The following is a 13,145-nucleotide window of genomic DNA, read 5'->3' on the forward strand; positions in this document are numbered from 1 at the left end:
TCCACCATTTGGTGGTCACCTCTCTAAGCCTCAGTTTTTACCTCTGCAAAATGGGAGTACAATCCAGATCGTGTTGTCCTGAGGAACTGGTGAGAAGAGGTGCATGGAGACCTCATGGCACAATATATGTGGCTCCACCAACTCCACTAGCACCCCTTGGCACAGCTCCTGGGGCTTTTGTGAGTTATGAGACTGTTCAACTCAAGGCTGGCCAGCCTGCACCAGACCCTTCCGTTGCACCGTCTGATTGTATTAGCACCAGTTCTAAAATCTGATGAAATGCTACCAACCAGGATTAGGCTCCCCAAGGGTGTAGGTGGGTTTGTGCAATTGCTTATCTGCCTAGAATATCGGTTTTACCCAAATTTGTTGGAAGGAAATCTTTTCATTTAAAAACAAGCACAGCAGAGAGATCCAAGACGGCCAATCACTAGCAGCTCGGGATTGTAGCTCCCAATGAAAGCGCAGAGAACGAGAGGACGCCACAATTTCAGATGAATTCTTGTTGCTCATGCACCAGGAGATTCCCAGCGGAGGAGCCCCATGGGTCGCCAGCGTGACTCTTGCGGCCAGGGAGGCGGTTTTGCCGGTGCCTCAGAGCGGCAGTTCTTGGTGCAGAGTCAGAAAAGCACCATCAATCTTAACGCCGCTGATTTAGCTGGCGCAGTGGGTTGCTCAGATGCCGGCGCTGAGAATCAACAAGTTGGACGTCCACTCGGAAACCCAGTAACAAAGATGGTAATTATAAAGACCACAGATGGATAAATCTACAACAAAGGGAAGAAACCAGTCTAAAAAGGCTGAGAATATCCAAAATCAGAACGCCTCTCCCTCTACAGGGGATCACAGTTCCTCATCAGCAACAGAACAAGGCCTGATGGAGAACGAGTGTGTCCCATTAACAGAAGCAGGCTTCAAAAGGTGGATGATAAGAAACCTCTGTGAATTAAAAGAACTTGTTCTAACCCAATCCAAAGAAACTAAGAACTTTGAAAAAAGGTTTGACGAAATGTTAACAAGAATACACAATTTAGAGAGGAAAATAAGTGAATTGATGGAGCTGAAAAACATAACACGAGAACTACGTGAAGTATGTACAAGTTTTAACACTCGAACTGATCAAGCAGAAGAAAGGATATCAGAGGTTGAAGACCAACTTAATGAAATAAAACAAGAAGACAAGATTAGAGAAAAAAGAATAAAAAGGAATGAGCAAAGTCTCCAAGAAATATGGGACTATGTGAAAAGACCTAATCTACATTTGATAGGTGTACCTGAATGTGACAAAGAGAATGAATCCAAGCTGGAAAATATGCTTCAGGATATTATTCAGGAAAATTGTCCCAGCCTAGCAAGGCAGGACAATATTCAACTCCAGGTAATACAGAGAACACCACAAAGATATTCCTCAAGAAGACCAACCCCAAGGCACATAATCGTCAGATTCACCAGGGTTGAAATGAAGGAGAAAATACTAAGGGCAGCCAGAGAGAAGGGTCAGGTTACCACAAAGGGAAGCCTATCAGACTTACAGCACATCTCGCAGCAGAAACACTACAAGCCAGAAGAGAGTGGGGGCCAATATTCAACATCCTTAAAGAAAAGAACTTTCAACCCAGAATTTCACATCCAGCCAAGCTAAGCTTCATAAGCGAAGGAAAAATAAAATCGTTTATGAAAAAGCAAGCACTCAGAGAATTCATCACCACGAGGCCTGCTTTACAAGAGCTTCTCAAAGAACCACTACACATAGAAAGGAACAAACAGTATCAGCCTTTCTAAAAAAAAAAAAAAAAAAAAAAAAAAAAAAGTAAAGAGCATCAACATAATGAAGAATTTACATCAACTAATGGGCAAAACACTAACATTAAATGGCAGTATTAAACTCACATATATTAATTCTAAATTTAAATTGACTAAATCCCCCAATCCAAAGACACAGACAGGCAAATTGGATAAAAAGCCAAAACCCATCAGTATGCCGCATCCAGACCCATCTCACATGCAAGGATACACAAAGACTCAAAACAAAGGGATGGAGAAAGATTTACCAACCAAACAGAGAGCAAAAATAAATAAATAAACAAAAAGCAGAAGTTACAATTTTTGCCTCTGATAAAATAGTCTTTAAAGCAACAAAGATCAAAAGAAAAAAAGAAGGATATTATATAATGACAAAAGGATCGATGCAACAAGAAGAGCTAAAGATCCTAAATATATACGCACCCAATACACGAATACCCAGATATATAAGTCTTATAAAGACACTTAGACTCCCACACAATAATATTGGGAGACTTCAACATTAATATTAGACAGATCAATGAGACAGAAAATTAACAATGATATCCAGGACTTGAACTCAGATCTGGAACAAGTAAACTTAATTAACATTTATAGAACTCTCCACTTTAAATACACAAAATACACACTCTTATCAGTACCACATCATACCTACTTACAGGTTTAAATGAAATGTTGGCTGGCTCCTTGTTTGTTATTCTCTTCCCTCATTTCTTTCATGTCTCCATTATTAAGCACAATTACAGGCATACCCATTTTTAGACTGCATTCTAGCCCGGGCAACAAAGCAACACCCCCGTTCTCTCTCCCTCTTCCTCTTTCTCTTTCTTCCTCTCCTTTATTCTTTTTTAAAATTTTATTACTTTTTTTCTTTCTTTCTCTTTTTTTTAAATAAAAATTTAAAAATAAATAAATAAAATAAAATAAAAATAAGCACAGCTGGAGGATGGCTATAAATGCAAAATTCACACGCATTTTTGAGATAAAACCAGAGACTTCAATGAAATCTCATAGCTTGTAATGAGCCCCATGGGACTGCTATCAGACATCATTGCCCCCCCAGCCTGACCCTGGTCTTGGAGCGACACAGTCTCTTCCCTGGGCTATTGGAATTACTTCAACGGAGAAGTCTGAGAAACTGCCCCACAGGGTCAGCCGTGGCCCATAGAGCTGGGTGCCCCCTTGGCAGGCGCTCAACCTTTGTGTCACTCTCTCCCCATCCCCACCAGCAGAGGAGCCCAGCAGAGATGCTCCAGGGGTGAGACAATGCAGTAGACCTCCTCAGGGCCCAGGCTGGGGATGAGCAGGCGGCAGTGACATCATGCTCCAGGCTCCCTGCCACGACTGTCCCGAGGGGGAGGGGTGTCCAACCATCCAGCCACATCCTCAGCTGTGTGCAAAGCAGCCGCCGCTCACCCACGCACCCTGGGAGCCTCTGTCAAGCCAGCTTGGGCCCCTGCTTCCATGAGCTAAAAGGGACGGCAGGTCCACCTTCATCTCTCCAAACTCACAGCCACCTGCTGCAAGGTGGAATCCCAGCCTCCTGGACCTGGAGGGCGGGGAGCAAGCAGAAATCCAAACTGCGTCCCTCCCCCGACTTTAATCCAGAGCTGAGAGAGAACAAAAGTCAGAGCTAAACTGCAAACTCTTGGATTCATCCAAAAGAACAGGGGACAGAAAACAGAGGCTATTATTCCCCCTGCTAAAATTCCTTCCTGAAAGTTCCTCCTCGAGGCTACAAAGGCCAAGGGAAGAGAGGCCCAGGAACCACAGGAGGGGAGTGGAAGCTGGGAGCTGGAAAGAAGAGGTCTCCAGCTGTCCTGCCCAGCCTGGCCCTGCCCCACTCAGGGGCACCACAGGCACCATGGGCACAACAGCCATCATGGTCAGCCTCGAGAGCTGGCCCTTCTTCCCCCCACACCCTCCATCCCTATTTGAAGTGGACAGAGGAGGATGCCTCTCACTGAGATCCCCCACAAAGAAGTGCTAGAATGTCGATGACATCTACCTTTGTAAGCTCCTCTCAGGCCACCTCCAGGAGAGGGAGGCAGTGGGCCAGAAAAAGGTAATGAAACCAGTGAGGAGGCCAGATGGCCAGTGCCCTAGACGTCCCTGCCAGGACCAGAGGCAGACCTGGAAGGCCAAAGATCCACCTTGACCCCTGGGAGCTTCCAGCCTAAACAGTGAGACCTCAGGGACACACGGGAAACCAGCAAAAAGCCACACATATGGGAACCAACACAACATGGCCAAAGATTGGACCACAAAACTATGTGTTCCTGCAATGAAGCAATGGTAACCACAGCTGCCACACCGGAGGGCTCTTGCCCCCAAATGGACGCATCCTGCATGCAGCCTCTGAAGACCCAAATGCTGTCTTGTTGTGTGCATTAGCTTGGATACCACCGGGGCAGCCCTGTGAGGCAGGTGGGTTCAGTTTCCTTATCTATGAAGTAGGGCACACCTCAGAAAAGCTGTAAGCATCAGTGAGCTAGCACATGGCAGGAGCTTGGCCCAGGACTGGCCCATGGAAAGTATCCAAATGGTGACTAGGATGATTGTGATTGACAGTGATTGTGATCATGGGAGAGCAAATGCCATGTCTGCCCTGCCCACTGCTGTATCACAGTGCCTAGCACCATGACTCATACCTAGGAGACATTCAAAATGAATGCCGAATAGATGGATGAATGGATGGGTGGACAGGTGGGTGGATGGATAGGTAGATGGATAAATACATGGATAGATAAGTAAATTAATAGTGAATGGGTGGGTGGATGGATGGATGAGTGAATGGGTGAATGGATAGATGGATGGATGCATGAATGGGTGAGTGGATGGGTGAGTGGATGGTGGGGGGCTGGGTGAGTGAATGAGTGGGTGGATGGATGAATGGGTAGATGGATGGATGGATGGATGGATAGTGAGCAGATGGATGGGTGGATGACTTTGTTCTAATCCTTGAGCTGAGAGCCACATCTGAAACATCTTAGTATTTAACATAATGCCTTATAGGGAACAGCTGTCCACAGAAGCCTAATAAACAAACACTTTCTAATCTAATTTAATCTAATACAGTCAGGGAAGGTTCTAGGAAGAAATGGGACTCTGAGTAAGCCAGGGAACAGGAGGACAAAAGAGCCAACCACTCACCTGGGGCCACCCCACTGTAGGACACTCCAGAGACACGAAGGATGGGGTTTCCCTCATGGTCCTTGCCCTTCACCTTGAGGTAGAACCGCTCCTTGGGGGTGTGGAAGGGCGGCCCGCCCCACAGCTCGTAGGTGGAGCCATTGGAGAGGGGCTTCGTGGGCAGGGTCAGGAGGGACTTCCCTGAGCTGTGTGCCAGCTCCACCGAGTCTAAGCGGCCAGGTGCCTGCAGGCCCGTGGAATTGATCACCAGGGAGATGGGGACCCCTGCAGAGAGAGGGTAGAACAAGGTGCTGGTATAAGTGTCTGGCTCTGTGATCCCCCTCAAGTAGGAGCCCTTGAACCACATCCCAGGGATCCTGCTTGCCTGGCCTTCCCTACCTGGTCCCTCCTTCCTTACCTACCCTTGTGCTGACCTGACACTAGGGGTGGGATAGGTAGAGAAGGACCCTTGCTACTGTCCGTGGTGCTGAAACATCACAATCGTCCAAACATGGCTTCCCAATGGCTGCATCCCCTCTGTCTGCACTGACTTGGGAGTCTCACAGAGTAGAACTGTCCCCCACCCCATTAACTCCGGTGTGGGCCATAATCAGACAGGCTTCGGGGAATGGCCTCAGATAAAGCAAACACCAAGTTTGGGGACTCCAACTTCTGGCCAGACTCTCCCCATGCTCAGGTTCTGTTTGGTTTTCTTTTCTGTTTTGATGGAAATGTGGTACTTTTCACACTATCCCAGAAGAGGCAGAACTGGAGTCAGATTTCATAATTTCTTTTTAAAATTTCTGTCATCTAGGCTAGATGCGATCACAGCTCACTGCAGCTTCAAACTCTTGGGCTCAGGCAATACTCCTACCTCGGCCTCCCAAATAGCTGGGACTACAGGTATCCACCACTATGCCTGGCTAATTTTTTAAATTTTGTAGAGATGTGGTCTTGCTGTGTTGCCCAGGCTGATCTTGAACTTCTGGCCTCAAGCAATCCTCCCACCTTGGCCGCCCAAATGTTTATCTTTAAAAAAAATTATCTTGGCCTGGTACAGTGGCTCATGACTAACCCCAGAACTTTGGGAGGCTCAGGCAGGCAGATCACCTTAGTTCAGGAGTTCAAGACCAGCCTGGCCAACATGGTGAAACCCTATCTCTACTAAAAATACAAAAATTAGCCGAGTGTGGTGGTGCACACCTATAAACCTAGCTCAGAGGGCTGAGGCAGAAAATTACTTGAATCCAAGAAGTGGAGGTTGCAGTGGGTAGAGATTGTACCACTGCACTCCAGCTTGGGTGACAGAGCGAGACTCCATCTCAAAAACAAAATTAAGGCCGGGCGTGGTGGCTCACGCCTGTAATCCCAGCACTTTGGGAGGCCGAGGCGGGTGGATCACGAGGTCAAGAGATCGAGACCAGCCTGGTCAACATGGTGAAACCCCGTCTCTACTAAAAATACTAAAAATTAGCTGGGTATGGTGGCACGTGCCTGTAATCCCAGCTACTCAGGAGGCTGAGGCAGGAGAATTGCCTGAACCCAGGAGGCGGAGGTTGCGGTGAGCCGAGATCACACCATTGCACTCCAGCCTGGGTAACAAGAGTGAAACTCTGCCTCAAAAAAAAAAAAAGAAAAAAAAATTATCTTGGATATACATCTTTATCAAAAGCAGAAACCCAACAGGGTCACACGAGACCTCCGGTACCCATTTCCACTGGGGACAGGTCAGTTTTCAACTCCCACACCATCACTACATGTCAGATTTCTTTGCTCTCCTGGCTTAACAGTAGAATCAAAGTTCTCCTGCTTCTTCCCTTTCTGCTATCGGCAAAACAAACAAACTGAGCAAGCAGCCCCTTTTCACTTTCGAGATATGACTCCTGGTTCTGGCAGGAAAACCGGCAAGGGCTGACAAGAATAACAAACATTAGAAAAGAAAGACTTGAAAGAAAGCCCTCGAGGTCTGGCTTGCACCATTTTTGGTCACTATTCAGGGTTCAGAGTCAGCCTGACCTGATCCAGGCTCCTCCCAGGAGGAGCTGAGCTGAGCTGGTCCTCGCAAAAGTCTCCAAATGGCTCCATGGCAGGGACCATATTTTCCAAACTATAAATTGAGACCTTTGATCTGGCCACCAGATGGTATTTTCCGGCATGGAGCTCAGGCATCCTGCGCCAGGAGCCTGCCTCGGGGCCAGGCTTCTAAGGTGGAACTGTAGCGGGCACACAGGCATCCTCAGACCCTGGTGGGTGGCTTCCAATTGGAAGCCTGTGCCTCCACCTTCAACGTCCTCCCTGGCTCCTCCAAACTTCCTCAGTCTTGGGGCACCCAAATGTCCCCCAGGATGTTGGTTGCTGTCAGCTCACTGGCACCTGTTATTGCATTGAACTAGCCTGCTGTTTGCTGGAAAACTGAAGAAGCAGGACTCTAGGCAGATAGGTTTTGACAAAAAGAAAGGAGGTGTGAACTCGGTAATGAAGGCCACAGTGTCCTTTGGAGGCAGGGAGGATGATCTAAAGGTAAATGTCACAGTGTCACCTGGGCTGGGGCTGGTGGAAAGCTGGCCTGGAAGCTTGGTCTACATCGCTGTGGTCTGGGAGCACAGCCCCACTTAGCCTCCACAGGGTCCCTTCCACGGTCACACACAGCCAAGCGTTCCCCCCACACCTCCTCCACCACCTCCCAAAGCCAAGCCCCAGGTCTTCAGAGGCAGCTCAACACTGTCTGTAGGGTCGGGGTGCTGTACCTTGCAAGGGCCACTCGAGGGTGTGGTTGAGGTCCAGGGAGGGCTGAGTGGAGAAGCCGGCTCGGAAGTCAATGTTGCTGACACCTGTGATCCTCACTGAATGGCGGCCACTGCTATAGACCTAACACAGGCCCACGTCTCACGTCACCAGAGGCTGGGACCCCAGCACTCCAGCTTAGGGCAGGAGGCGCTCAGCCTGACCCAGCCCTGCATCGGCAGCTGAAATCCTCCTGCTTTTGTAGACACAGGGGCAACTTACCGGCTCCCAGGGGGCCCAGCACCATGCTCCCCAAATGAAGGAGCTGAAGCCCCAGCTTAAAATCCCAACCTGAGCCACACTCTTGAGGCTGTGCTGCCCTTTGGCTCGCCTCAGCCCCTGCAAGCCCTGTCTGTCTCCCTGCACGTCTAACTCCCTGCCTTGCTCTCCCCACTGGCATTACAGCTCTTGGCTCTAACGTGCTCAGAGTTTGAAAGGCAGGTGGTAACACTGCCACTTTACCTGCAGCGCCTAGCACGTTGCCTGCAGAAGGTGCTCACTAAATGTTCATCTGGTCACCACGACCCCCTACTCTTCCAGGGCAGCAGTCCACTCACCCCAAGATGCTTTGTAGGGAGCCAAACTGGCCTGCAGTTCCTGGCTCCCAGCCCCTTGCAGATTACAGCAGACCCCTCTCTTCCTGCCAGCCCTGCCCACTGAGGCCTCCCACCAAAGCTCCTCTTGCCTCTTTACACATTCTTCACAGCTTGGTCAGGCACCGCTGAACCCTGAAGTCATTTCTCCAAGTCCTTCTTAGATGTTCCCAAACTAACCCCAAACCCCTCTACCTCTTCTCCGTGGTACAAGGCAGAATGCCCTTCCTCTGTCCTTGACTCTTTACTTCTATTGATACGACCACATCACCACCCACACTCTAGCCATCCACTTCCTGAGGCCCCAGGCTCCCCAGGGCAATCAGAGAGAAGATGGTTCTAGTCCAGTGAAGCTGGTCCACCTTCTCCTGCAACTCAGTACCTTACCTTGATGGACCACAGCCCAGGATGCTCAGGCTTAAAGGCTACGACCTTGGCCGAGTCAGGGATGTTGAGAAGCACGTTGAGGCCCTCGTCCTCCTTCAGGATCCTCCCTGTGGAAGCCCCAAGGGCTGCTCAGTCCCTTTCCTGGGGGTGGCAGGAGCCCCGCCTGTCTCCAGGAATCCACAGTACCCCAAACACTAGCCTCAGTCTTCTCGGAACTGACAAAGGTCTTGGTGGTCCTCAGCCACCGCCTCGCTCCAGGCTCCACCCTCAGGAATTCCTGGGGCAGGCTGCACACCCAACCTCTAGATCTGGGCACTCACAACATCCTCAGAGCGCCATGCGGCCAGGTGACCTCATCTGAATCACACTACCCCTGCCTCTGTTGACCCTGATGAGTACTCAGCGCCGGGAGCCCCAGCTTCCCATCCGTATGATGTGCTATGAGTTCCTACCACCATGAGAATCCACTGGGTACCACAGAAGAGGCTTGGGGAGAGCCTCACGATCCAGGAACCACCATTACTTTAACTCCCATCATCGGCTGCTACAACCCTCCTGCTTCCTCGCACACCACGGGCACCCTCTCTCCGTTTTGTGCCCTCCCCCCCACATTTCCTTATTTCTTACATCTTTTGGACAAGTCCCACTGAGAATCAGATAAAAGGTAAGGACCCTCTGCCCGGGACACCATCCTACCCCTTAGGTACACATTTAGCGTATGATTTTAGGAGGTCCTCAAACTCCCTCAAAGATACTCCCTCTACCACAAACTGAACACAAACTTATTTAGTTTCTCCAAATCCTGACCAAGCCTCATGTCTGAAGCCCTGCCACCCTTGGTCTCTTTCTTTGTCCCATCCTGGGCTTCCAGCTCAGTCCTGGGGCCGAAGAGAAGGCCAGCCCCGAGGTGGTCCATACCCAGTGGATCCTGGACTTCAATCTCAGGCCCCGGCCCACTCAACGAGATGGTGACTTCCTTCAGGCTGGGGTCAAAGGGGAGTCTCCATGTGTGCTCCCCCTCGTCCTCGTGGTCCGTGGACAGCAGGTGTACCTTGGAGGCCTGGATGGCTGACTCCACCCACTTCAGTACCTGGAGGTAAGTATGAGAAGCTGATGCCAGCAGGTGCCCACAATGTCTTCCCCCACCCATGGATTTTAGGCAGCATACAGACTTTTCAGGCTGCCCAAGGCCACCCCGTGCCCCATGTCCAACACCAGGCCCGATTCACACATTGTGACCCTCCTAGCTTCTATGGGCTCTGAGCTGTAAAGCCTCAATGGAAGCACTCGGAAGACTCAGCTGAGGGAAGGAGCAAGGCCGTGGCCCTCTGCTGGGAAGACTCTTCTCCACTTCTCCACCCGGCCTACTTCCACAGCTTCCCACACTTCCTCCAGGAAGCCCTCTTGGTGCCTCATACACACAATGAACCCTGAAGACCTGGAAACTCCCCCAGAACCACGTAGTTGTGACCGATCATCCCAGGGGCCTCCACCTGTGCTCCCACCAGCGCGCCACGTTCCCAGGCAGGACGGAGAGGCCCTGCTGCAGAGACTTCAGGTCTCTTTGCCATCCACAGAGGCAAGGAACTGCCAGATGGATTTTCACGACGCTGAGAAATCCTAAATCCATAGATTCTGTAATTGCTTATTCATTCTAAAATCTTCCATCTTTTGGACAAGTCCCACTGAGAATCAGATAAAAGGTAAGGACCCTCTGCCTGGGACACCATCCTACTCCTTAGGTACACATTTAGCGTATGATTTTAGGAGGTCCTCAAACTCCCTCAAAGATACTCCCTCTACCACAAACTGAACGCAAACTTATTTAGTTTCTCCAAATCCTGACCAAGGCCTTCAAGCCCCTACGTTCTACGGTCCTGGGCACCTAAGCCGACCCAAGGTCACTGTGCCACTGCCTCCCCCTGCCTGCTATGCTGGACCCCACCCTCCCACAGGCAGCCCCCACCCACACATGCTGTGCTCTTTGCAGGAACGCCCTGCCCCACCATCGACCATCTTCTGGCTATTCTTCACCTCTCTGCTTGAAGAGGCTTCTCTCATCCTGAAAAGGTTCTGTTCTCTGGTACATACTATTTTGCAGCAATCTGCACTCCATTCATTCACACTTACTGCATTTGGGCTTCTCATCCCTACTGGCCTGGGAGCTCTGTGGAGGCAGAGACCGTTGGCTGTGCCCATGTGTGTCTCAGCCTGAGCTTGTTGCCAGGCACAGAATGGGTACTCAGGAGGCGTCTGCCAGCTTTGAGTTCAGCAGGACATGTGTCTCCCAGGCAGGGCCATCAGACTGGCCTCAAGCCCACCTCTCAGGTACCTCATTCCATGCCCCTCCTCTACCCAGCTCATGCCTCCTGCTTTGCAATAGCCAAGTCACCTAGGTACTAGCAAGGAAACCAGGAAAGAGGGAGAGGAAGGGGGCCCTCAAGGCTGGACCTTCTTTCTCCCAGCCAAGGTTATCTCAAAGAGCATCCATCCTGTGCAGACCCTAAAACTGAAACAAAATGAGCTCAACCATAAAGTTGGTGCCATAACCACAGAGAAAAGAACAACTCGAAGTGAATTCTGAACCCACTGGCTCAACTATCCTTTCTCAGTAGAAGCACAAAAAGAACTGCAAACACACACACACACACACACACACACACACACAAACACAAATGCACACACACACAGACACACACACACAGACACAGACACAGACACACAAACACACACACAGACACACACACACACACACACACACACACACACACACCCCCCAAAAAACGTTAGTTAGTAGATTTAAGTCAGAAGAACTATCAGCACTGTGACTTTGAAACCATTTTATGTATCTTGTTGGATAAAGCAAATAAGTAAAGATGTTAATATTTTCTGAATCAAGATTTTTTTTCTCATAAACAAGTGTAAGAGAGAGCTGCAGGTATAAAATCAGATGAGCTAAGTGAAAGATCCACAATCCGGAATTTGAATTGGAAATGTCAGTTTAAGCTCTCCAGATAGAGACAGATGATGGACTGCTAGGTGGGTAGGTAGGTAGGTAGACAGACAGACAGACAGAGCTACTGATCCAGAAGCAATGATGGCTGAAACTCTCACTATCAATGATCACCACCAGTCCCCACTAGGGTTCCTTGGAGAAATGGCTAATTCCAGGCCTGGGGCAGGCAATTTATAAGGTAAGCCTGGGATGATGGGTTTTTCCATAAAACAAAGAAATGCTGAAAGACAAATAGGGACATATCAAAAGGACCCAGGAACCAGCCCCAAAACGACTAATAACTGTACTCAATTGAAACACATTGAATGACATAATCCATGTGCACATAACAGTACTCAAAAAAGAGAAAGCAAAATTCCAAACAGTAAAACCTCCCCTGCCACTACTGAAGTGACTCCTTAACTGAAGAGAAAGAACTAAGTGTGATTCCATGCCTTTTCGATAGAAATCTTACTTCAGAGAAACCAAACCATCCATCACTTTTGATGCATAAAAGGTCTTCTTCTTGGAAGAATGCCCACTCATGCATGTGGGAGGAATGCTACAGTTAGGAAAGTATCATTTTGCAGCCCCCAGCGAAATCATCATTTCAAGAAAGAGTCCTCAGTGTATGCTAAAACTATTAGATGAAAGGTTGATAGGAACTGGATGTCTGCACAGAGCCAGAACATTACCCTACAGGCCACTTGAGTCGTAAAGGCAAAAGCACGCCTGACCACGCCAAGAGCTGGCTGTCGCCGCCCTAACCCAGTCATCAAACTTATCATCAGCAATAGCAGATGCTCAGATATGATTTGCCTCCTGGTGTGATGCAACAGAAGACACACTCAGCACTAGCTAGGAAACACTCCTGCCAAAAAGGTCAGCCTTCATTAAATCAGGCCTTTGGACTCACCCAGTTTGGGGGAAACATAGGGGATTTAAAAAAGAGTTGGCCGGGCGCGGTGGCTCACACCTGTAATCCCTGCACTTTGGGAGGCCGAGGCGGGTGGATCACCTGAGGTCAGGAGTTTGAGACCAGCCTGACCAACATGGAGAAACCCCATCCCTACCGAAAATACAAAATTAGCCAGGCATGGTGGCACATGCCTGTAATCCTACCTACTGGGGAGGCTGAAACAGGAGAACTGCTTGAACCCAGTAGGCAGAGGTTGCAGTGAGCTGAGATCGTGCCATTGCACTCCAGCCTGGGCAACAAGAGTGAAACTCCACCTCAAAAAAGAAAAACCAAAAGTGAATGACACCACGAGGAAATAATCAGAAGAATCCAGAACATGCGAGAGGGTTCCAATCCATGCCTCTTCAACAGCTTAGTGTCATAAAAACAGAGCTGATGGCTCCAGGCTGAAGAGGACTTAATAGATGTAACAACCAAGGGATGTGCATAGCCCTTGATTAAATCCTGATTTTGACAAAAACTGCGATCAAAG

General features: G+C 49.3%; 1 protein-coding gene across 1 annotated transcript in view; it reads right to left on the minus strand.

The window, feature by feature from the left end:
• Positions 1-13,145, minus strand: part of HMCN2 (hemicentin 2) — a 173,047-nt gene that overhangs the window by 132,419 nt on the left and 27,483 nt on the right. Inside the window, 4 exon segments of the mRNA XM_039461479.2 lie at positions 4,957-5,220; positions 7,683-7,803; positions 8,700-8,806; positions 9,618-9,789. Coding sequence (XP_039317413.2) covers positions 4,957-5,220; positions 7,683-7,803; positions 8,700-8,806; positions 9,618-9,789 — 664 coding nt within the window.

Source organism: Saimiri boliviensis, chromosome 2 (genome assembly GCF_048565385.1).
Source record: "Saimiri boliviensis isolate mSaiBol1 chromosome 2, mSaiBol1.pri, whole genome shotgun sequence".
In the NCBI taxonomy this organism is placed as follows: Eukaryota; Metazoa; Chordata; class Mammalia; order Primates; family Cebidae; genus Saimiri; species Saimiri boliviensis.